This window comes from Passer montanus, unplaced genomic scaffold (assembly GCF_014805655.1).
Source record: "Passer montanus isolate IOZ18808 unplaced genomic scaffold, ASM1480565v1 scaffold4, whole genome shotgun sequence".
In the NCBI taxonomy this organism is placed as follows: Eukaryota; Metazoa; Chordata; class Aves; order Passeriformes; family Passeridae; genus Passer; species Passer montanus.
This window is the reverse complement of record NW_024368818.1, coordinates 1153103-1179027: the sequence shown is the minus strand read 5'-3', so window position 1 is coordinate 1179027 and position 25925 is coordinate 1153103. Positions and strand designations below refer to the sequence as shown.

General features: G+C 38.3%; 1 protein-coding gene across 12 annotated transcripts in view; it reads left to right on the top strand.

Moving 5' to 3' along the window:
- Positions 1-25925, top strand: part of FRY (FRY microtubule binding protein) — a 227915-nt gene that overhangs the window by 64891 nt on the left and 137099 nt on the right. For 3 of the 12 annotated variants that reach the window (XM_039718363.1, XM_039718366.1, XM_039718362.1), the window contains exon 1: positions 1698-2521. The exons of 5 other annotated variants lie outside the window; for them this stretch is intronic. In XM_039718363.1, the coding sequence (XP_039574297.1) occupies positions 2452-2521 (70 nt within the window). In that variant the 5' untranslated portion in view covers positions 1698-2451. Of the gene's footprint in view, positions 1-1697; positions 2522-25925 lie in introns of those variants that run through there. 4 more of the 12 variants (XM_039718369.1, XM_039718368.1, XM_039718367.1 and 1 more) reach the window with 2 other exon arrangements.

Here is a 25925-nt window from a genome sequence, read left to right as displayed (position 1 = left end):
AATTCACATTACAAAAACCAGTTAACTTTCTATTCATTTACTTAGTGGAGAGCAGGCATATGACATTGCAGCTTGGGTAATAACACTTTGGTTGAGCATATCAAAAGAGATTCTGCCCCATAAATGTAAACCACAGATTTGTTAGGAGGAAAACTATCTGCATCAACAGAGAGGCTGTTTGATACTCAAGACTGAAAAAAAATTTGGTGGGAGATTATATTTAAAGGTGTGGATTTAATTTAAAGTTGGATAAAATCTAATACAGATTTAGGAAATACAACTACTTGCAAATTAACCTCCTGTTTTTATTTTCAACAAGACAGTTGCAATAAAATTAATTTATCTGTCATTTCCAGAAAAGCTTGTGATATAGCACCACAGGGGAAAGTATTACTTAAATCCTTGAACATAGGAATTAATGCAGTATTTGTGAGGGTGAATAAGGACTTCCAAACCTACTTGGCATTGTGTCTGATGAAAAATCACTTAGTGGGATGGTAGAAAGTCATCAGTCCTAGATCTTGGAACTTACCTTATTTGGTGTTAAATTTAACTTTAATTTTAAAAGGCTGCATTGTACTGGCTGAAACAGGATGGCACAAAAAGGAGGCTTTATCAGTGGAGGAGTAGGGAAGGAGGTACCAATGGGATAGCAGGGTCTCAGTGTAAATTGGGGATGCAGAGTGACAGCAATGGGATAATAATGAACAGCATAGAGAGGAAGAGCTGATGAGCTGTCTTTGACACGGCTGGTGAGATCAGACCTGAGATACTCTGAACAATTCTGGTTGTTCATGTCCATGAAAGGGTGTAAACAGGTTTTGAGTGAAGTTCATTTAGGAGCTGAAAGAAGGTTTACAAAGTGAGTTTAAACAACAGCCTGTCATTAGTGAGACACAAAACCTTATCTCTAGATGAGGTATGTTTGCAGAAGACATTTAGCATATTTTCAGTGAGAACCACAGGAGCTTGGTCTCAGTGACCCTTGTGTTCCTCAGTTTCCAATCCAAACATCAGATATTGCACATACTGAAACTAAAAGTAATGTGCAAATATAATCGCTGACAAAGTTTTTAGAAGAATCAGCAGCCGACAAGCTCTATTTTGTCTCAGATACTATAATTATGAAATGCTCTAGGAAATTTATTTCACTAAGTGAGGAAAAAAAAGTACTGTTATTCCCAGGAAATAATATCTGGAAGGATGATACCAAGAATATATGAAACAAAAAGTATTTTGGAAAGCGATTCTTATTTTTCTTCATTACCATTAAAATATGCATAGTGATGTAGTGTGATTATATGAAATAAAACCTTAGGAATATGGAAATTGTACCTAGCAATTAAGTATTTTGTAGAAAATACAGAGAGATTAAAAAGCAGTGAATTGCTTCTGCCTCATTTTTCTTATGTGAATTCAGTTCCTTTTTAGAAACCATTATTCAAGATAAAAATCATATCAAACTGAGTTTTCTGTGGCTCTTTCAGAGGTGAATACAAAGCAGTGAGCTCTCTGGCTTATTTGGTGCTATGAATTCAGCTTGCTGTCTCTCATCTTTGTTAAGGGAGGGGGGGTTGGTGGAAAAAGTGTCAGGAAAAAAATGACAGCACGTTTTTCTGTAGCAGTGAAAGAAAAGCAGAAGCAGCCAGTCTGCAAGCTGTGGGTTTAGTGCTCTGGAAGTGCTTCTCTTGTGCAACTGGGCTGAGGGAGAGCCTTTTTTCCCTTCCCAGCGTCACTGCAATCAGATATATGGGTGCAGCTCTGCTTTACTGCAGCATGATGCAGTTGTGTATAGTTCAGCGGGCTCTTCTTGGAAGCAGGCGGAAGGAGAGCAGCTGACCAGAGCAGGCAGAGGATGTTCATTAGAGGGTGCTTTTTTCCCCCTAAAGCAAAGCAGTGCGTGTGAGATTCCTGCAGCTGCACGGTTCCAGAGGGGCCTCAAGTTGATCCTGGGTTCGCGAGAGGAGGTGCATACGCTCGGGCTGACAGCTTCTGATGGGAAAACAGCTTCAGACAGGCAGGCTGCTCGGCATCAGAAGCACGGCTCAGACACCCTTCGGGAAGATCCTCTAACTGTGCCTATGGAACAAGTGCTGTGCTGCTGCCTATGCCTTAAGCGACCAGAAGAAATTTGCCCGGTTGCCGAATGGAATAAATGAAAATACTGAGGGGGCGAGGGAATAAAATACTCTTCAGCTAGAATTAAGAATAAGCCCCGAAGGAAGAGCAAAGGACAAAAATCTCATGGTGTGTTGTTGTTGTTGTTGAGGCTTTTTTTATTTTTTTTAATGAGCTTACCTACCATGAACGGAAGAAGTGGATCTGCGGAGACTTCATTTCCTCCTCTGACCCCTCGTTTACATCACTGACTGGTGACAGTCACATCTACATACATAGTACCTGCCACTTCAGCTGCTCAGAATTATAGAAGCCTCTTTGTATGCAGCAGACATGGCTAGCCAGCAGGATTCAGGCTTCTTTGAAATCAGTATCAAATATTTACTGAAATCCTGGAGCAATAGTGAGTAGCAGAAGAGTAATCTTTTCATATTATGCGTTGCTTGGTAAATAGCTAGGGCAACCTAAAGGATAGAATCTTACCTTTCTGTGTGTTTGTGTTGTATAAACCAAGTAATTTTTGCTTTTTTTCAGCTCTAAAAATCAAAATGTCAGAGATTTAAATAAGTTTCATTAACTGCAAGGGCTGTAATAAGATTATACTAGATTTTGCTTGATTGAATTCTGAAGTTAGGCTGCTTTCTGGGTCTAACAGTACATTGCAGGGAATGCATTCCAAACAACATTTCCTGCCTACATGTTTGTTTGATTTGTTCAGACTTTATCTAAATATTTTTTAAAATGATATTTAATCACAAGGGTGTGGCATTGCTCAGAAGTTGGTTTTTATTAATTGTGCACCGAGGACAAAATATAATTATTCTACTTCAGGTCTGAAAGTCATTTAGATGTGATGGGAAGCAAAACATCAATTGCTTATAGCTGTACTTCCCACCCTCTATGCTTAATTTCACAATCTTATGCAATATTTCTAGCCAGAAACAATCCATCTGTTTATCTGATCCAGGCTGGGTTTTGCAGAATGTAAACAAATAGCATTTCAGTCTGCCTTAGTCTTTTCAGTACTGCTGTTCCTGATTACCATTGCTTTTTTAATCAATTACTCTATAGATCTTTTAGCAATATTATGTAATGAAGATGTCTGAATAAAATTTAATGCTTGCAAATATATTCAGATTAGGTAAGATGATGAGATAACACTGGCAGAAATTTGCTTTTTTAAGTTAAAGTGCATGAACAGTATATTCCTTCTCTATAGAAGCTTTTATTAACAGTGCTAAATCTCTACATTTAACTGTTTTTAAAAGATAGAGCACAATGTCTCTGGAAAAATCCAGCTTGGCTACGTGTGAAATAAGGTTCTGATCATCCTACTGTCTATAATTTAATAATGTCTGCATAAAAGTCTAGCATTTAAAAATTCTGTGGTATAAAAGAATTGCAAGATCTGCTCAATACCAGGAGAGTACCTTATATCTGCAAATAAATAAACAAAACATTATATTAGATGTGTGACATGCAAGTCTTGTATTCATTAAATGATATCCATAGAAACTGTATTTTTCCAGGTCATTTGTAACCTCAGTAACACAGTAGTGCTTGTTTGAATCTGTTTTTCTACCACAAGTGTGAAGCCACCAGGGAATAATAGTATTACCTAAACAGCATTGCTTATCTGCCCTCCTACAAAAGTATTTAGTGCATATTCATTCAAATAATGATCCCACAAGGACTAGGAGAGAATTTTATGATTCAGTTACCTTCTTGGACTAATATTAACCTAATACTGAGAACATATGTGTGCATTGTGACAGCACATATTTTATAACAAGCTTGTGACAGAAGAAAAACAAGTCAGTTTATGGTGCAGAAATCAAATCAGTTCTGGCATTATTTTTGTAATAGTCTACTGTAACTTGAAGTAAAACCAACACTTAAGAATATAAAACCAACTACATTATAGAATTAAATATAAATGTTCTTTTTTTCTTTTTCCTTTATCTTGAAGTACATTGAAAGTATTTCAGTATAGGAAAGGTATTGCTTCTTTGAAATTAGAAGTCCTTAAGTTCTAGTTCGGGGAATAGAAACAGTATATGAATAACTGATATTTCTGACATTCTTTTAGTGAATAAACACCCCTTCTACTGTATCTGAAGAAACAGTAAGAGGAAATAGAGTAAATGAACCCAGGTTGCCTTAAACTTGTTGCCAATTGGGGGTTTCTTTGCTTTCATACTGGAAGGGTATGTTCATAAATCTGAACGTATCCTTTCTAGCTGAAAAACAAACTATTTGATAAGACAGTGGGGAGTTAAAAAAAAAAATAACCTAGAGCTTTCTTCAGCTCTGCTATGTGATGGGTGGAGCAGAGGAAAACACTTCCCTTGCTTGAGAAACTGCTGGGAAGCCTGCACATGCATGCATGGGAGCATGTTTTTGTGAGAATAGGTGCTGTGTCTGCACACCCAAGACCAGAAGTAAGCCATAAAGTATGTTGTGGCATTTACATAGCAGCAAGAGGTCTAACATACAGTTTTAAAAGGAAAATAACTTTGGTTCCTAGAGTGTATATTTTGCCGCAGTGTTAAGAGTGTACAGGTGCTGCCCATGTATGTTTCTTCAAAGTGGCACTTCAGAACATCAGTTGAAACAGCATTTATCTTTCCCAGGCTTTTTAGTCCCACCAAAACCAGGTCTTTCCATTGATTTGTGTTTTGGCTTACACAGAACATTAGCATTTTCTAGCACATTGCCATCCATGTCTGTTGCCCATACCATGAAATATATTCAGTTGTTCTACTTGGAAGGACATTTTACCCTGATTTTGCTATCTAAGGAGTTTAACAAACTAGTGTTCTTCACGTACCAGGCAGGATTTCAGTTCAGTGTCACGCAGCACTCACTGAGGTGTCCACCAGGCATGCTGCTTGCATTTGCATGTTCATCATCCAGCTAAGGAGGCACATAATTTATGGACCATGGGGTCGGTTCACTTTAACTGCTGCAGCCAGGATGACACAGTCTGATATAGTCCATGGGGTGTTCTCAGAGAGCCTGCGCCCTTCTTCCTGGGGGATAAAAAAGGCCAAGTCACAGTCTGGCCTTCAAACCATCCCATCAAACGGAGAGATCCCAAAATACTCCTTTGTGCCGTTCCCAAGACAGACTTTTGCTCTACGTGTGTACCTAAGATACTGTGCAGGTTGTGCTGTCTGGAAAATATTCCTGTATTCTGTTGGAGATGGAATCAGAACAGGGATTCTCTGGTTGGAAAATAAGAACGATCTTAAGGGGCCTTTTTACCCATCTCATGTGTTCTTATATTTTCTTAAATATTTGAGTGTTTTTCATCAGTGCTGCATTAGTCAACAACTGCATTAATCATTTGCATTGCTTCTTTTTGAAAGTACTGCTAAAATAGCTATGCCTGAACAAGATGAGTGCTGCTTACTTGGCCCACTGAAGTCGATAAGCTGACATGAATAAAATAGGGCTTACCAGAACTAGAACAATTAAGAATCTTTTTCGTGTTAAGAATTTGAAGCCTGATCTTTCCTCTAGATTTTTTTTTTACTTTTTTGAATGAATAATATTGATTTGTTCTGAATTTCATTTCCAAATGTCTTTTTCAAATTCATAGTTTAAAAAAAATCTGAACAGAAATTTTGAAATCTAGCTACAAGAACCTAAAGTACCATCATTATAAACTGCAGAAAAGTCTATAATAAATTCTGCCTTTTGCAGTTCCTAGATCTGATCAGCAATTAAGTTTATTGGAAGAAAGGATTCTGTAGAAGAATCTAAATGGCACAGGTAGATGGCTCACTCATGCTCTCACAAGTCAGCTCCTGTGTGGGCTTGTAGAAGCTGCATTTCTTTGTCTCACAGTTACTAGAGATAGTTTTTAAGGTTTCTTTCTGTGTAATTAAATGATATAGCATATTCTGCATAGGGAATATAATATTTGGCACTTCTCATAGAACAGAGTTCATAGTTTAAAAAAAATCTGAACAGAAATTTTGAAATCTAGCTACAAGAACCTAAAGTACCATCATTATAAACTGCAGAAAAGTCTGTAATAAATTCTGCCTTTTGCAGTTCCTAGATCTGATCAGCAATTAAGTTTATTGGAAGAAAGGATTCTGTAGAAGAATCTAAATGGCACAGGTAGATGGCTCACTCATGCTCTCACAAGTCAGCTCCTGTGTGGGCTTGTAGAAGCTGCATTTCTTTGTCTCACAGTTACTAGAGATAGGTTTTAAGGTTTCTTTCTGTGTAATTAAATGATATAGCATATTCTGCATAGGGAATATATTTGGCACTTCTCATAGAACAGAATTATCTGCAGGGCCTGATTTTAAGGATTGCAATGCTTGTTTATCTACCTTTTTGAATAGAAAGGGGGTTTTCTGCAGACTTGTGTTTAATGCAGACTCAGCATAAGGACTTGTCTAGTATCAGGACTTCAGGTCTCTTTTCCATGGCCAGAATTCTTTGCCGTCTTCCACAGTAGCCAACATCCATACCAAAATCCTCATATCATCATCCTCTTGCCCTTTGTGCTGTACAAAGCCCACTGCTCAGTCCTCCTACTGCACCGTGTGCTCTTTCTCTGTGCCCCTGTGTGCCCAGTCCCTGTGGCAGCTGTCAAAAGCTACTTCTTGTTTACAAGTGGTGGGAACATCAGGGACAGCCCAGGCCTGGGACCACCCAGACACCCACATCAGCTCACATCCCACAGCACTCCCAGCAGGATCTCTGGCTCCTCCACAGCTTCCTGGTCACGTACCGAGCTTAACACAGCATCAAAATGAGTTCTGTGGTCAAAAGAGCATCAGGTGGCAGAGACTTTCCAGTGGCTGACGTGAAGCCTGGGGGATTGCCAGCTGCCATGTAGTCAGCCATGTTCTGTCCTTCTCTTGAAGATATGTTCCTACCATGTCAGGAAAAGAAATTAATGAAGAACATTTCATTAAATGAAAGTAATACACAAGGCAATAAAACTCAGCCTTTTACAGAGTGTTCATGAGGTCCTGTTTTGATGAGCAAGAGAAAAGGGAAGGCCACAGACACTTTCTTAACTGAAAGTCTCTGTTATGTCCAAGTCACTGATGCATTTGTTTGATCTTCTAGTATGATTTTATTGTGCATAAGGGTGATAACAGCTGTTTTGTAGAGCTCCCTTTTCTACAGTCAAACACAGCCTGTTTAAGGCTGAATACTCTGAGCACACCATGCTATCACACTTAGAGATTTATAGCAAGATACCGATCAAGGGAAGAGGCCCCTTCCTGTTTCCTACTGCCCACTTAGGCAAACACATTCACTGAACAAGGAGAACCTAGCCTTCCTTCCCCCCTCTCTTGCTCTGGCATCCATACTCTTGCAGGCCCAAATAACCTGATTCCAGAAGCTGATGTACTGCAAGCTCACCTCATGGAGAGGAGCAGTTCTTGCCTGAAGCAGCTGGGGAAGGGAAAGAGCCAGCGGCTGTGGTAAGCAGATGGAGAAACTGGGACCCATGTGTCCTGCTGGCTCCTGAGGTGTCACCCTGGAGGTGTCACCCTGAGACACCTGCAGAGAGCTGGCCCTTGCACAGCCATTGCCTTTGGGGAGCCCTGGGCACAAAGGTTGTGCATCTGCTCGTGTCTTGGCATCTGAGTCTGCCTGGGACAAGGGATGCCGTTAATTCAAGCTGCTCTGCTACGTGAAGGGGATTGATTGCTCTGTCCACTGAGCCTGAAGGGAGGGTGCATAGTGTATTCTCAAAGGTTGTGCATCTGCTCGTGTCTTGGCATCCGAGTCTGCCTGGGAAGTTAATTCAAGCTGCTGTGCTACGTGAAGGGGATTGATTGCTCTGTCCACTGAGCCTGAAGGGAGGGTGCATAGTGTATTCTTCAGCCAGGAATAGTCTGTGATTGTCAGCAGTAAAGTGTCTGGCTTGATAACGGTGACTGTTACCTCTCAGGAACTTTCTTTGTATTTGGTCTGATCCAAAGGGAAAGGTAGTAAACCACAATGTTTAGGCTGTTTGTGTTCTGGTGGTACCCATTTTAGAACTTGCATTTTGATGTGGTTCTTCTCAGAAATAAGGGAAAATGAAAGTTTTATTACTTTGGAAACATGAGAACTCTTTAAAAAATATTTTTTGGTTTATTTTGATGTTTGCTACTCTGTTGAGGACATTCCACTAGCGTTTCTACCATACTTGGAGGGAAAAAAAACCTATGAGAAAATCATAAACGCTTTACTGCAAGATTCAGTTGATTAGCAGAATGAGTTTCCTTGTCATTAAAAAGTTTGAATTACTGCAATAAAAATCTACAAATGCTTTGACTGCAATATAGTACATAAGTTTTTGTGGTAAAACTTCAAAACACCAAAATATAAGATGATCTGGAAACTAGGCTTTGTTAGTTACTGGTAGATATTCTATTAAAGTTCTAATTATTTTACTTGTGGTGAAAACAAAACTGTTCTATTATACTATATGTATTCATTGTGAGTGATTAATTTGTGATATCCTTGATGTTATCAAAATACCAGCAGCTTGGGTTTTTTTCTAATATTGCTAATTATTATTCAAAAGGATCAGGGAAAGAACTAACAATTCTTATGTTTCCTCTATTCATGTAGCATACTGTTGAATAAGCTGTGATATCTTTTATTTTTATATATCTATATAAATATAAAAACTGTAATTATGAAAAAGGGAATATATATAGGTCTAAGGAAAGTGATAAACAGGATACCTTAGGAGTATAAAATATACAGTAGTGTTTAAAATTTAACATTGGAGAATATAAGTTATTATATTTATATGTTATATTAAATTACTACTTAACTTATTTTGATGTTTGCTACTCTGTTGAGGACATTCCACTAGCGTTTCTACCATACTTGGAGGGAAAAAAAAACTATGAGAAAATCATAAACGCTTTACTGCAAGATTCAGTTGATTAGCAGAATGAGTTTCCTTGTCATTAAAAAGTTTGAATTACTGCAATAAAAATCTACAAATGCTTTGACTGCAATATAGTACATAAGTTTTTGTGGTAAAACTTCAAAACACCAAAATATAAGATGATCTGGAAATTAGGCTTTGTTAGTTACTGGTAGATATTCTATTAAAGTTCTAATTATTTTACTTGTGGTGAAAACAAAACTGTTCTATTATACTATATGTATTCATTGTGAGTGATTAATTTGTGATATCCTTGATGTTATCAAAATACCAGCAGCTTGGGTTTTTTTCTAATATTGCTAATTATTATTCAAAAGGATCAGGGAAAGAACTAACAATTCTTATGTTTCCTCTATTCATGTAGCATACTGTTGAATAAGCTGTGATATCTTTTATTTTTATATATCTATATAAATATTAAAACTGTAATTATGAAAAAGGGACTGTATATAGGTCTAAGGAAAGTGATAAACAGGATACCTTAGGAGTATAAAATATACAGTAGTGTTTAAAATTTAACATTGGAGAATATAAGTTATTATATTAATATGTTATATTAAATTACTACTTAACTACTACTTAACTACTTAATCCTTTTCTATTTTCTCCACATTTGATATACTCATTGTATTAATAGTTTAACTCTTCTGTGTGTTGACTTGGGGGCAGTAGGAAGCAGGCCCTACAGAATTACAGTGGCACGTGCTTGTCCAACTTTATTTTCTGTTTTCATTCCTACGTTTCTAAACGGTCAGAAACTACAGACACTCGCAATGAGTTGGTAGCCCTAGAGACTGAATTCCTGTGGGTGTTGCAACCATGAATGGCACATATGGCATTGCAGTAGCTGTGACTGGGAGGGACAGTCTCATCCCAGTGTCTTCCTCCTGTCACCACGCTCCTATCCCTTCTCTGCCACACTAATTACCCACAGAGTTAATATCCTGAAAGCAAAACTTTCTAAAATGGTGTAGATGCTTATGTCAGCATTAGAAAGGAGATGAGGGTACACTACTAGGAATGGGAGGGAGTTTTGGCTGATTCCTGCTATTAGTCTGGTGGAACTGTATGGTAAATCATATTTACTTTGATGGTGACTCCTTATCTATGCCTGCTTATAAATAATAGTTTCTTCTCCAGGAAGGAGACAAGTCTAGCTTTAGCATCCCTCTCTTTTCAGAGCACCAGCAGTGAAGTTGCTGCCATTGTTTCCATGATAAATTTGGAGTGCAGAATAATTTCACAGAGATAAGTAAGTGAGTTATTTGTAAATCGGTAATTTTTCAGTCACTGCAGTTACCTAAACTAGATTAGAATCAATTGGCCATGGAAAGAAAATCGCTTCTCCTCAGATATTCTTTCTTCTGAATCCTTTGTCTATTGCACTAGCTAAAAGGAATACTAAACATAATGTTCAGACTTGGAAGTAGCTCTATTAGCAAGATATTTTAAGTTATTGAATGGTTTATATTTTTAAGAATGCAAATAGAAAGGTGTTCAATGGTATGACAAAGCAGGACAAAACATCTGCTAACTGGTTTATCATCCTGCTGACAGCTGGAAACTAGGGGTGTCAGTGGAGGGGGGATTATGACCCATAGTTCAGTAAGGTGGCAGTGAACAGGGGTGGAAAGCCAAGGATGTAGGGCAAAGGGAATAAGAGAATCTGTATTAAGTATTAAACTCCAGAACAGGATGGAGAGACAGCCTTTTATATATTGTCTGCATACCTTAAATGTATGTATACAAATGCATGCATTCTGGAAAACACTAAGGAAGAAGTGAAGTGCTACATGCAGTCACAAGTTACAATGTCACAGCAGCAGCAAGCTGGGTGTTAGCAGCTCACACTGTTGGAATGCTGTGGTGGATGGATGCATACAAGCTCTTGAGGGAGGACCTGCACGGAAATAAGGAGTGGAAGTTCCTGTCTTTGTGAAGGAACTCCTTATGGATTTGGAGCTCTTCTATGGGATGGATGTGTGCTGGAGAGTTTCTGGGTCAGGATTGTCATAGATAACTTGAAGTATGACAGGGTGATGGTGGGAATATGTTACAGGGCATTGATCAGGTTGAGGAAGTGTAGAAACAACTTTGAACAACTTGAGGAAATTAATGAATTGTTGATGTTGGTTCACATGAGAGACTTGAACTTCCTGATGTCTGCTGCAAGTGCGAAATAGTAGGTTGCAAGCAGTCAAGATTACTTGAGAGTGTTGGAAGTAACTTGTTGAATTACAATAGGCCAAATGGGTGAAGTGCAACTGTGTCTGTTACCCAATAACATGGAAGACCTGACTGGAGCTCCAAATCCTGAGAAGAGTGGTGAAAGGGTGGCTGTGTACAGACCCTGGACTTAAGGAGTGTAGATTTCAGTTTTTGAGATTTCAGAAACTATACTGGGGATCTCCTGTAGGACAGCTCTAAAAGGCAAAGAAGCTTAGGAAAGCAGACAGGTCTTTGAGGACAGCATCTTCCAAGAACAAGAATGGATTAATGCTTAAGGAAACAAGCAAGAGTATGAGGCACCTGGCTTGACTTATCAGGGGCCTCTTGGCTGAGCTCCAGTGTGAAAAAGGTGATATATCTGAGGCAGAAGTGTGATTTGGCTACAAAGAAGGAATTACAGACATTGCCTGGGCATGCAGAGACAGTGCTTGGAAATTCAAAACACAACTGGAAGTGGGCTTTGCGAGGAATATCAAAGTCAATAAGGAGAGTTACTCTTGCTTCCTTAGTGGTAAAAGGCTGAACGAGGGCAATGTGGACCCATCACTGGATGAGGCAGGGAATTTAGTGGTAGTGGACTGAAGCACTGAGTGACACTTCTGCTTCTTTATTCAGCAAGACGGTCACTCTGGTCTCTGTCTGCCAGGTTCTGGAGTTCCCCCTGATATGGCACATCTCAGAGCGGGAAACATAGAACTTGTTCAAGTTCAGAAGCCCAGACACTCTTCTTTGCAGAAACTACTGAGAAGCCTGGCAATTCCTTACATATTTGTGATCTTCTATAGATTGCCAATTATAGTCACATTCAAAACCGAGGGATGGCAGAGTTTTTCTTTTCACAGCAGACAGCAGAGCTTGCTAAAACAAGCCACTGAATGAAACACATCTGAGAAACACTGGCTTCCTAGTTTGCTCTCAGCCAAGTAGCAGTAGTTTCACTTAGTGACTGAATCCACTTGCTTCCTTATCTGTGTGAAAGAGAGATCACAAATGTAGAGACACTCCCCAAAATATTGATGTTTGTGCATAATATAAGATCACTGATACAACTGGTATTAGAAGTGCCTGAGAGATTCATCTTTGTCATGTCACAGAAGAGAGATGTTGGGGCTCTTTTCAGGACACTGGTTTGAAGAGAAATCCAAGTGCTGTTTTGTAAATACTGTGGGATCACTATAGTGACAGTATCGTGTTTCTCTAGGGGAATACATTGCTGATAAAAAGCTTAATTAGGTGATTGGAGCCTTAGAGAGACGTTTCACACATTAAAAAAAAAAAAGGAGGCCCTTTTGGGAGACATGCTATACAATCTTTATCCTGGGTACTGTCTATTCTTTCAGAAATTTGCAGTCATCACATGTAGTGCTAATGCATACAAGTTGAGAGACTACTGTGGTTTTTCACTGGTCAGTGAGGGGGTGAGAAATCACAGTTTGTGTATGACCAAAATGTGAAGAAGTTAGATAGATTGGTATAAGACAAGAGATGATCAACAGAATGCATCAGATCTTGATTTTATTTATAATGATGAAGTTGCAGATGGTTTTAGTTTTATTTTGAAAAGCTTGACTTTGGGAGACAAATTTATATTCCCTTGAATTCTTAACTAGTACGTGGTTCAGCACAGAAGTCTGACAAAGATACTGGTTTGAAAGAATTATCCCATAATTGGGTGGTCATTATGCTAACATTTTTTCCTAATCTCAGGCTATCTCCTCTCTCTCTCTCTCTCTAACTTTGAAGAGTCTCAGCTTGTATGTGGAGTAAATTAAACTTCAAAGGATGTCCATTTCAAAATTGGTTTGTTTTGATACTGTTTTCCTTGAACAAGTTTTGTTGAATACAACATACAGAATTATCTTTCTTATTGCATTTCTGATTATTATTTATGAATGCCTTTAAATGTGTGGAGTAATTTGGTTTTTTAGTCAGAAGGTTACCTCGATAGAGTAAATTCACTCTGCAAACTTCTAGAAGTTTGCAGAGTGAATTTCTGCATATACTCACAGCAATGCATTGTTGTATGTTTTCGTAATGAGGTTTATTCTTTGCACATTACTGAGATACCAAGTGCTGAAAGTAGTCATTCCCTTGTAATTGGAATTGTTTTAGATAGCTCTCCTCTGGAAGCAAAACTTTGCCTGCCTGCCTGTCTGCCTTTTTTTGGACATGTTAAACAAATTCAGAACAATTCAGAGCAGGGTAGAATTCTTAAAGATACTTACGTTTCTGTGAATTTGCAAATTGAGGCTGTTTGACAGTGAAGAGGGAATCTCAAATATTGAAAAATGGCTGCATGAGCTTCCTGCCTTCTTAGATGTGAGGAAATCCTTGTTCTGACAGCCTTCATAAATACCCCAGCTGTGAAACCAGCTTCAGTCACACCTCTGAGAGGACTGCACACAAAACTCATTGTGCTGCCTATTCTAAACTACATTCACCAGATGCAAATTGACATTCATTAATTCAGGGAAAGTGCAGGGAAACCACTGCAAATAACTTGGTTGCAATGGTCTCTATTATAATAACATTCATACAGTGCTTCCCATCTGGAAGCTTTACAGACTTAAATTCTTCCAGCATTATTACCTGAATATGAAGGATTGCTTTATTCCCATTCCTGGGCAAATCAACACAGAGAAATTAACTGAGAAACATGTATGCTGTGTTAGATCTGGAAATGAAGCCCTGTCTTCTGTTTTTGTACTGGAAGAACTTACTTTCCTTCACATTCGTGGTAGCCAAGTGATACATAAATCGTGACTCAGCCAGTTAATATATGTAATGAGATTTTTAATTGACAGTAAGTAGTAATTTTCATATGGAAATGTCATTGGGTTGTTTTAAAATTCCACAGCATGCATATTTGTTGCTACTGATGTCTTAAATGAGGAGAAAATTACTTAGCTGTATTTCTTTTCCTATGAAGGCAGACGTTTGAAACAAATAACCTCACCCCACCCTTTATCTGTGTGCCATCTGAACCAAAGCTAGGTGGTTATTTTGGTTTTTGCTCTGTTGTTCATAGGCAGGAAAATAGGACAGAACAGTGAATGTATTCTTTACTGGGATGACTGTTTGATCAAGAGAATTTCTGATTCTCTGGGAATCAGAAGTTGAGATATATCACTTTTTGAAATACTGAAATCATCAGGGTTTGTAGTAAATTCAGCAAAGTCTCTGTGTGTCCTTGGTGAGTCTTTAATAAATATGTAATGGAAGATGAAAATACTATCAAAGGGAATGTGAAGTTAAAAATGTTGATTGTTTTTACTCATTTGTCTGCCACGTATTCAAGCAGTAAGGGACAGGACAGGTAGAAGTGAGTGTTATAGGGACCTGCAGACTTCCATAGCAACTGAAATGACAGAAATAATTTTAGTTATTGTTTTAATGAACTTTTTAAAGTTGTTAACATATTTTTAAAAATTAAACAAAATTAATGATTGTGTGTGTATTGTTTTGCCTACTTTTTTAATGTAAGTCCCCTCTTTTCCTTAGCTCTGCAGTTTGGGTTAAAGCACTTCTAAACGTAATGTCCCTGAAGGCGACTTTTAGAATTTTCTGCTGAAATGCTTCTACCTTCTCTAATAATGAGAAAATGCAAAATAAACCATGTTGTTTATACATGTTAAAAATTATCTTGTTGAGAATGTGTGGGGGACAGAGACCTTACAGCCAACTGCTTCAGTACAGTGACTGCACAAAGAAAGTGAGGGCACAGGGGGGTGAATCTGCAATAAAAGCCCAGCAAAGAGCCTCTGGAAATGAAAGGAGAAGAGGCAGGGGAATCATGGGGAAGGAATCAGAAGTAGAGGAACTGATACTTCCTATATGGTGGGAGTGGAAATTGTGAGTGCCTGGTATGAGATGGAACCAAGGGGATGCTGGAGAGGGGTGGGTGAAGGGTTAGGGATGGGAGGAGGAACAGGATGGGGTTAAGAAGGCTGGAAGGTGAGATGAGCAATGTTTGGATGGGAACAGTGCATGGGAGTCCAGAACTGGAATAGGGAGCCTGAAGTGGGGAATACACAACCACAAGGAGATGCCAGATTGTAGAGATGGAGTAAGAAGAGAGCAGCCGGGGAGATGGGGGAGGTGAGAGACAGAGAAATCCCCTCCCAAGAGCAGAATGCAGTGCAGGAGGCCCGATTTCCATCCTACATCCTTGCTTTATAGCACATCCTTCCAGCTCAGAGTATGCCATCCTTTGCCTCAGTGCTTGGGTGGACATAAAGTGTTAAATGTTATCAGGTGAGGAGAACAGCAAGTGCTTTGTGCATGCTGTTAAGGTAACTGGGTCAACAGTTGGTTCATTTGGCATCAGATTAATCATACATCCTCTATATTACCTCACTTCTGAAAGCTTGGGTCCAATGAGGTAACGCAGCATAGTGGAAAGCACACAGATGTACAAAGAAATGTCCTCTCAGCTTATTATTCTATTTATTAGTACTTGTAATGCAGTAGCAGGTAACTTCCTAATGGTCTTCTCCAATACAGGGGGTAATGTCTAACCTAATAATAAAAACTAGTCTGTAGTAGCATCTCCCAGGGGAGGGTGTCAGACAGATCTGGGCACTTTTGACAGTTCTCAGCTGAATGAAGAAACAAACCATGTGTCTGGGCATTAGGGAGTATTTGAGTGTCACTCAGCATACATTCAAGCATAATAGTTTCATAAGCAATGTGTTAAAAGCTGGCATGAGGCACTGTAAATATTAAAATTGTCCTTGTGGATGGTTTGTTATCACATTAGATTGAGCTAAGCAGTTGTGTACTGCAGGGATGGACTCTCGGCTTCGCTTTATCTCATCAGGGATTTGAAAGAAGATAAATAGCATGTTGTGACATTTAAGTATATGTATACACATTGAAGTATATAAGTATTGGTAATGAGAAAGAGAAAAAAAAATCAAGTGAAATAAGGGATTATTTAGAGTAAAAATCTGGAAACTTCTTTACCATGTGAATCTGCAAATGTCTTTTAAGATAAACTTTGTTTTTAAAACATCAAAAAACAAGACTGGCTACATCCTTAAACTGCAGTGTAATGGCCAGCTCTTCAATGGAGGGGGAGAAACAGATTTCTCACTGCAGCTGCAGTGACAGAAGGTCTGTGTGTATGCATAGCTGCTCCTGGGCCAATTCCCAGCTCTGTTTTGCCCAAAGTGGGAATTCCAGGTGACTTACTGCTACAGTGGAGCTCTGAGAATGGCATTTACAAGTAAGCGTTTTTGGTTTATTTGAGGACAAACAGTAGTCCTTTGAGGAGTAAAATGGAAGCATCACACTGATGGCAAGTTAGATATTTATTTAAATTTATCATGTGCTCTGATATTAATAGATACTAGAAGGACTATCTGCCTAATATTAATACCATTGTTTCTAGATCACCATAAAGTCTGTTACTAATTTCGGCAGTAATTTCCTAGTTGCATAAAGGAGTCTATCCCTGCAAGGTAATGAGCAAGTTTTTTCAAACTTGCTACCACTGACTTTAATCAAGCATTTTTCTCAATTAAGTACAAAGAGGTGTATAATTTTCAGAACCTCTTGCATAGCTAGGAAATTTACTTAATGAATTTCAACCTAATTGGTAAACTTCCCTAAAGCCTGACTGAGATGTCATGCATTTTAAAAATTCCATTTATATTATGACAGTAACCTTGGGGCATGACTTTTTGTTTAAAAAAAATATTATTTTTTAAAATATTGAATCCAGAAAAGACATTTCAAGTTGCTGTTGTTTACATTTATTGGGTTGGATATGTTTACCTGCTTTATAACGAGCAGAGTTCGAAACCTGTGGCTAGAAGGTTCAAATCTCTACATTACTGTTATGTGTGTGTGTGTGTGTGTAAATATAAATAACAAATTGTGTCTTTCTAATTAATACAGAAAATGATCTTCAGTCATTAAACTTCCTAAACACAAGTGACCAGTGAACATTAAATGTCACTAAACACAATTGATCAGTGTGCTCAATGACAATCTTTTTCAATTTCTTTTTTCTCTTTTGAATTATGCAATCATATGCATTTTGGATTCAAATGATAGCTATGATTTTCTGTAAACTGTAGAAGAACTGGCATGGTGCCCTGAAAATCTAATAAGTATCTGCATTCATAATTTAAGTAAGATATACTGAATAGCATTTTCAGAAAGCTGAATATTATCCTAAGGGTTTTCATGCAAACTAGAGAGTATTGAATTTTTTACATCAGTGGAATTGGAACTAGATTGATTTCAATAAAACAAAACAAAACCACCACAAACTTAATTTTAAAATTACTGTATAAGTTATTCCAGGTGAAGTTTTTTTAAAAGTTTGAGATGGTATTTTAAAACCTTGAAGGTCAGTTAAGTATTTAACCCCAAACAATCACATTCTGGGTGAAGTTTTTGGCCATTAAGCTGTTACATAAAAAGTAATTACAACCAAACTGAAAAGGAGAGAAGCTGCTTCTCTGTTCTGCTTTGAGCATTTGAAGTAGCCCAACAATGTGAGGTTGCTGTGGGGATATATGTAAGGCAGTGTTGACTGTTTTGGATCCTGTTCTGAGATGCTGCTTTAGCCAGTACATTTACCAGCAAATTTTACCCAGATTTATTCAAGTGATTTATCCTTTGGGTAATTTTTTATGGTTTCTGTTCTACAGGCTGATTTTAAGCATTCAACTTCCCAACTGGTAAGCCCTGAGCAAAGTGTCCTGGAAATGCCACGTCCCCACAAAGGCAATGATTGGCTGACAACATGGGGAAAATTCCTTTGTATATACAGAAAGAAGTGTCAGTGCTGGTGTTTAAATTCTTAATATGTTACCAGTCTTCTGTACCATTTCAGGTGCCTGAGGTTCATGCTTTGTATGGTTTTGTACATGCTTCCTTCCTGACAATGGCATTCATTATCATTGGGTTGCCATGGAGTACTGATCACATGGATCTGGGAATAATAACCCATTATGCTAATATAGCTTGTCATTGTTTTTGATGTCCCATAACAACATCTGATGCTTGTAACTAATGGAATTTATGGTAAGATCACAGGTCATGGAAGAGTGTTGGCAAAATTGCCTACACTCTTCACTTTGAGCTCTGATTAGATACCTATTAGCAAAACCATTTGTGCGTCTTTAGGTCAGTATTCTTCTGGTTTTAATGTCTTTCTGCAGTGAGAATTGGAGGTTTCTAACAGAGCAGTTCTGGCATATTTGCTTAGTGCTAGAAATATGTGTTTTTCTTCTGAGCTTGTCAGCCCCTTTAGGACCCACAACTTTGATACTCTGATTACACGATTTCTATTTGTACCTGGATGTACAAAGATAAATCAAGTACTGATAGGAATTCAGACTTCTGCTTCTTGATATTATCATAATTAGAGAAAGAATAATCCTTCTTACAACATCTGTATCCTAGCTTTACCAATGAGAGATTGTTCTCAGAATTATGTTTTCTACTAATATATTCAACAAGTCATAAATTATACAACCAGAAAAAACATTGTGTCATCCAATCTGTGCTGCACATAAAACAGGCTTTATGGCTTCTCTGAATTAATTTCTGTTAGAGACAAAGCACATCTTAAAAAAAAAAATCTTAATTTAAAATTCCCAGTAATGGAACAAAATCAGCACCAGACTTAATAGCATTCTGACAGTTAATTTTCCTTCCTTTGTGTTAAACTTCTTGAATGCATTTGTCTACTCTAAAATTCCAGACATTGGGTGTTTCTGAACAAAAATCTGTCTCTTAGCAAATTTCTATTCCTGATATTCATGCTTAATGGGCATGGAAATCATCTCACCTAACTTTCAGGCATCCTTAGTGTTTATATTTTACATCTTGCACAATCAAGCCTGGTTTTCCTGATAGCCAGTGAAGAGGTACAGGGGTACAGTTAAGATGAGCAGCTTTGGACATGTTTATTGTAATGAATCGCACTTTGGATGCGCCTGCGTGCCTGTGCTGTCTAAAAAAGGCCTTTGGGGATAAGAGGTCCCATGGAATACCTTTTGCAAGTAGGTATCATTGTAGGAACAATACGTGCAAATTTCTGCCATTAGATATGATGGTATAACTTTCTCGTGGTCAAACTAAACTAAACTTCAAGGCAGCTTTTGCAGTCGTGAGTTACTTTTGCCTTTCCAGAATGTTCCCCAGTTCACCAGTGTCTTTTCTCAAGCTGCAGACACCAGAACAGGACTGAGCATCCAGCAGTGGCTGCAGAGCCACTGACAATGAAGCAGTAGGACTTTCCTGCTTTAGCTTTTTTTCGTACTGCTTGAAAAGGCTCTCCACAGCTCTTCAGGTCACAAGAATAGCAGCCTGTTTCCAACACATTAGTCATCCTGGTCTCAGGCCTTTTTTCATCATCAGTGTTTCCCAGGAAGAGAAGGCTGCCTTCTGTCTGTGTGGCCTGGTTTCTGGCTATCCAGTCCTCCATAGGTTAGAATTAATATCTCATGTATTATTTGCTTGTATTAAAGCTTCAAATGCTATTCAAACAGAGTAGAAGGGCCTTTTTTGCTATTTTTTCTGTCATCCTTAATTGGTGTTTTGCCTGTAAATTTTGTAGAAAAGTCTTGTTTCATGTCATTACCAGTAATGATAAATAGTACAGAACCAAGAACTGGTCTCTGTACCTCCACTAGAGGTATATTCATTACAGTATGATTCTTCCTTAATTCATAGATGTTACCTGTCTTTTAATCTATATTAGTTGAGAGTGTTGATTTTACAGTTTGGTAAAATAGCAATCCAATTGCCAAGCAAAAATGTAAGACTACACTTTCAGCCTTGTTAACCAAATTTATAATCTTATAAAAAGATGTGGTTGATTTAATAAAATTTACTTTCCATGAACCTATGATTATGGCATTGTATTATCATACTTTGCTTGTTTATTAATCAAATGCAGCCACTCCAGGATCAGTATCAGGCCAGCTCTGCTGTGGTTGCCTGGATTGCCCTTGCTGACACTTGAGAAAATCTAATACAACATTAGTTTTGTCCCAGCCCTCAGGAATACTGAATTTCTCTTTGAATATACTATAAAAACCACATTTTTATTATTTTCAGATTTGATTAGGCTCTTTGGTTTTTTTAATGAATTGCTCTGTTGTTGCAGGATTTCAGCTGTTTATTTGAAAAAATCCAATATGACCCTAGGATTCTTTCTTTATTTTCATAATTAAATTACACTGAGTTAATCTCTCTAGGTGCCTGTTCCTCTCCAAATTTAATAGTGTATTTCTGGCATTCCAAAACACTTAGACATTTCAATGCATGGAAGAAGTTTTCTGTCATGGCCCACTGACCAGCTTGAGAGCAATGTCCTGTCCATGTTGTATTAGGTATTTGCAACTGACTGGTCATGCAGAAGGTCCCTTGGACAGCAGCTAAATTCCATGCACTCCACTTATCTGTTCAAGTGAAAGTTTCTCAGTGGGCAGCTGCACTTCAGCCAAATTTTCAGAAACCTTCACTGAGCTCATGTGAATGGTAAAATACATTATCTTGTATTTCAGTTGTCACAAAAAGTATTTATATCCCAGAGCTGCAGTCTACCAAAGCAGCAAACATTTGCATTTAGGTTTGTATCTGAGAAGCAAATGAACCCACTTTCAAAGAACTGTTAATGTAATGTAATAAAGGGTTATTAGGTACAATAGCATCATAATGGTCTGTGGCTAATAAAAGAGAGGCCAGATAGCATTGAGTATGGAAGATAGACAATGTTATGAGTGTGCTGCTGCTGTCAGTATTAAGTAATGACATTAGTGATTCAATCAGACATAGAGTAGGGGATTGATAATAAATGTTAATCCAGATTTTGGCTGCAATTTTTTTTTTCTTCTATTTTTCTTTCTATAGATGTTACTTCGTGTGTTCCCTGTAGAGGGAAACATGAATTGATGTCTCTCTCCTGTTAGTCTTTATTCAGAGAAATCCCTCCTGTGGTGTCATCACAGAAAGCTTCACAAAATTTTGTGAAAGTCTTCTTGGTTTGTGATAGTTTCATTTGCCAGTCCACAGATCCAACTTGTGGCTTGGTTTACTGCTGGTGTTGTGCCATTTTCCACCCACATGAGCAAGGGTGAGAATTTGAGCCAGCAGCAGCTAAAATGCACCACAGTGCAGTTTAATCCATACAAGGTGCTCTTGAAGAGTCTCCGGGTTTAAGAGTGAGAGTTGTCACTAATAACTTTGGGTATCTTTGTTGTCAGTTCTCTTTCAGTAACCACTAAATGAGTGATAGGCACCTCTAGAAAGTGATTTATTCTGTATTAAGATGAGAATCTGAGAAGGATTTGATGGGTCACCTAGAAATGTTGGTCTCTATTTACCCAGAGCCTGGATGGCTAGGTTAAGTTTGATATTTGGTTGGTAGATGGCTAAATTTATAACTTTCCCTAAAAGACACCCATGTGGTAGATCAAGTGCACCAGAAGATGCAAGAAAGCAAGTACAGTTTTAAAGATTTTCCTTTGTAGTACCACACTTTGAAACATCGCTAGACATGACATCTATAATATGGCATGAAATGAAAAAAGCTGTACGAAACTAACTCTTAGCTGGTTGAACAGTGTTACATCAGGAGAACAAGAAGATGTTTCTTTTTATGTGTTGGTAATAAAGTACTGCTTGTTTGTGCCAGTGCATCACAACACACTTAGGTTTTCATACACATGTGTACATTGCACAGAAGACACATCATCCATAAGTGATATGCTGTTTCCATTCCAGTGAAAGGAGTTTTTAACAGCATGATCCAACATGTCAGTAGTTTGGAAGAGCAAGTGTGAACAGACAACAAAAATTCAGGGATGGTTCCAGTTCTGACATCTGAGGTGGCTGTTGAAATTGGAATAGGATTGTGATGCAAGCATTTAATGTCTCTTTCTGGTAAAAAATAAACTGCTTAAATATGTGTTCTAAATTCCATCTTATCCAGACATACAGTTGTATTGCAGAAAATTTAAGTAGAAAAGAAGTATATTGTCCCAAAGAGAAAATGTATAGATGTCATGGTTTAAACCCAGCTTGCAACGGAGCACCACGAGGCCACTTGCTCACTCCTGTGTGCGGGTAGGTGTTCAGCCATCCCCAGGAAAGCTGGCTCTCCATTACAACTTACAGTAGCTTGGGAACACAGACACTGTAACTGAATGGCCCCTCTTTCCTCCTTCTTCCTCCAGTTTCACATGCTGAGCATGTCACCACAAGACACTGTAACTGAATGGCCCCTCTTCCTCCTTCTTCCTCCAGCTTCACATGCTGAGCTTTGAAGCTCAGCACGTGCTCTGGGATACCCCGTTGGTCAGCTGGGGTCAGCTGTCCCCACTGTGTCCCCTCCCAACTCCGTGTGCACCCCCAGCCCCTTTGCTGGTGAGATGGGAAGCAGTGAAGCCCTTTGGCCCTGTGTAAGCCCTGCTCAGCAGTAACTAAAAAATCCCTGGGTTATCAATGCTGTTTCCAGCACGAATCCATAACACAGCCCCACACCAACTACTGTGGAGAAAATTAACTCTACCCCGACCAAAATCAGCACATTAGGGAAGGAAGATATAGATCACATCCTCCCTGCTTGCTAGTCAGTCCCTCTTCTGGAAGTAATAATTCCTTCTCTTTTGGACTCTTTTAGCCTTGTACTTCCTCGGCCCTTTTCCAAATTCCCTAAAAATAATTCTTCTGCTAACACCCATCAACCACAAAATTACAGGAATATGTTCATCTCCCTGTCTCTGAAAAGGAAAGTAAATGCAAAAAAATGTCTGTCTAAAAATCTTACAGGAAGCTATTTTCTGATCCAACAAAACCAAAGTAGAGCTTAGTTTTTTTGCCTTAGTACCTAAAAAAAGTGTAAAAGAAGAGTACAAATGTCTTTATTCAAAATCAAATTATTTTCAAGTGCTCTTTGAACCCGAAGAAATCCTGGTGTAGTTTCAGAAATAAACTTTGTCTCTTCTTTAATTTTTTTTTGACAAAAACCCAACAATTTCTCCTCTGAAAATATCTTTTCACCCTTTTGTGGAGTTTTTTCTTTTGGAATAACTGGAAAAGGTAAAAAAACCCTTGTGAATTTATGTAGAAAAGATACTAAGATTTTGAAATCTTTTGGACGTATATTGTTAATCTCAAGTCAGCCTTCAAAGAGGCGGCATGTCATTACCATATAAAACACAGAAACTGAGAAGTATTTTGGTTTGATTTGGATCGCATCAGAAGAAACAAAGATATTTCCATTAGTGAGAAGTCACCCCTAAATAAAACACTCAAATGTGAAAATTGTAGATCTTCCACAAGATTTTCCATGTCATTTATCACTTTCAGTCTTTAATCTCATAATAAACCAAGCAACTTCTAGAATTGGTGCAGTTAAAAATCTTTATGTTACATGCATGTATTTCCACATATCTTTGGCACAGTGGTATATGTAAACAAGAAAATAATGATTTAGAGAAAAAGGAGCAGAAAAATAGGTAAGTGACCAAAGAGAATGAGAGGGAAAGAGAATTGCTTTCCTGCCTCACTCACATGTCTTGCAAGGATCTGAGATAAGAACCTAGGGAACACTGTTATGCTGCTCAACCCCTGACCTGCCAATTAGGAGGAAGAGAGAGGGAAAGTCTCTGTCTTACAGGATGCTTAGCCAAGTCAGTGAAAAGGCCTTTAAAAAGTCGATGGACACATATGACAGGATTTCCTGTTTGTTTATTTGTTTTGGCAGTCATCATTCTTGAATCCTCTGCATAGGGAAGGGAAGAAAATGTGTTCCACTCACTGCTTTCCTCTACAGGCTCTCACATCAATTACCCTCTCTTGAAGATAATTGCAGTGTTCCTCTGGGGATTACAAAGCTTAATATTTTTCTGCCATCAGCTGGGATGTGAGGGCCAGAATATTGCTAGTTTGGCTAATAAAGCCAAACCAACAGTTTTATTATTTCCAGGTTTCTAGGTTAAACAAGAACCTTCAGCTTCAAAGTTAACAGGCATTTCACCACATCAATCTCAAATAAGACTTGTCTATATGTTACAGACATGTAAGGACTGTTCTAATGTTTCCCTAAGTTGGGGCAAAGGTATTTGTATTAAACTGATTCTTTCCTGATGGGGTCCATGACAGAAAATGACGGCTTCATAGGCATCTCTGAGTGGAATGAACATATGAACTCTTTGTAGATGTACAGAGAAAAGCATTCCCCACAAGTGCTGTTTTAGCATCCATAAGGCATACTGAGTGACCATATATTTATTTCCAGGTTGCATTTTGTTTCTATCCTGCAGAGGATTGGATCTGATTGTTAAAAAAATACCATATCTGGGACATGTTCTTAGGCTCTGTTCTGCAAATCATTGTCCACCCTTGCATTAAGGGGAGGGCTGAATGAGTTTGTATCAAGAAATTAGCCTTATGTCACAAAATCATCAGTCTCACTGAGAATACCTGGTCTCTTTTAGGCTTGTTTTTTTATAAGATGCTAAAAATAAATTCAAGAATGGAAAGTATGTGCGCACGTGCGCGCACACACACACACACACACACACACACGCAGAGACGCACAATGTTCAAGCCTCCTTTTCCTTGGGTAGAGTAGTTGTGGTGGCCAAAGCTTATACTTTATTGGCATTTCTGCCACTTCTTAGTGAATGTACTAATTAATTTGTATCCTCCTTTTACGGTAAAAGGAATAGGAAGTTTGGACAAGAATTGCCTAACCAAGTCTACAGGATTTGGAACTGTCTTTTGGAGCTCCACAAGTACTGTGAAAAGAGTGGAATAAGTATATCTAAACCTGGCAACAACATTTTCTCACTAAGTACTCAGACAGAAATAATTTAAAATATTGGTCTTATCTTGGGTAAATTGGTAACCAAGTCCTGGAGTGCCTTTATCAGGGAAGATATCTTCTTCCTTTCTCTTCCCCATGCCAGTTTACACAAGTGAATCTCCTGAGGCATGTATCTTTAAAGAAATTCAGGAATCTGAAATGTATAAACTAGCCTTTTTTCCCTTATATTTTCAGAATAATCAAGTATTTGAAGATAACCATTTTGGAGAGCTTAGGTCATCTCAGCACTTTATTGGATATTCTCCCAAATCTGTTCCCTTTAGACTTGTTTTCCAAATGAACTGTTTTGCTCCAGAATGTTGAACTTCTGTTGTGCTTTTCCCCACTGACCCTACTGTCTCTTCTCTATTTTATCTTCTGGACTAGATAGTATTTCCTCTGGCAGAAGGATTTTCAGACTTTTGTTGTGCATGTAATTGTTTAGGTTTTATTTTTTGTTGCATTGCAGGCTTCTATCTAATTGGTCAACCAAAGAAGCTCTTCCTGAAGTATTTGGATTAAATAGGCTTTTGAAAGTCAGGATGAGTTGGGATCGTTTTATGTCATGTTCTTGTGTCAAGACAGCTGCACAAAATGACTGACTGTCTTCTCCAATAGTTGCCTGAACAGTTTTAGACAGACTCTTTAGAGTCTGGAGTTTTAGAATACATGTTTACTGAGATTTCACAGAATCACGGAATGAACTAGGTTGGAAAAGACCTTTAAGATCATCACATCCAACCTATGACCTAACACCTCCTCATCAACTAAACCATGGCACTAAATGCCACATCCAGTCCTTTTTTAAACACA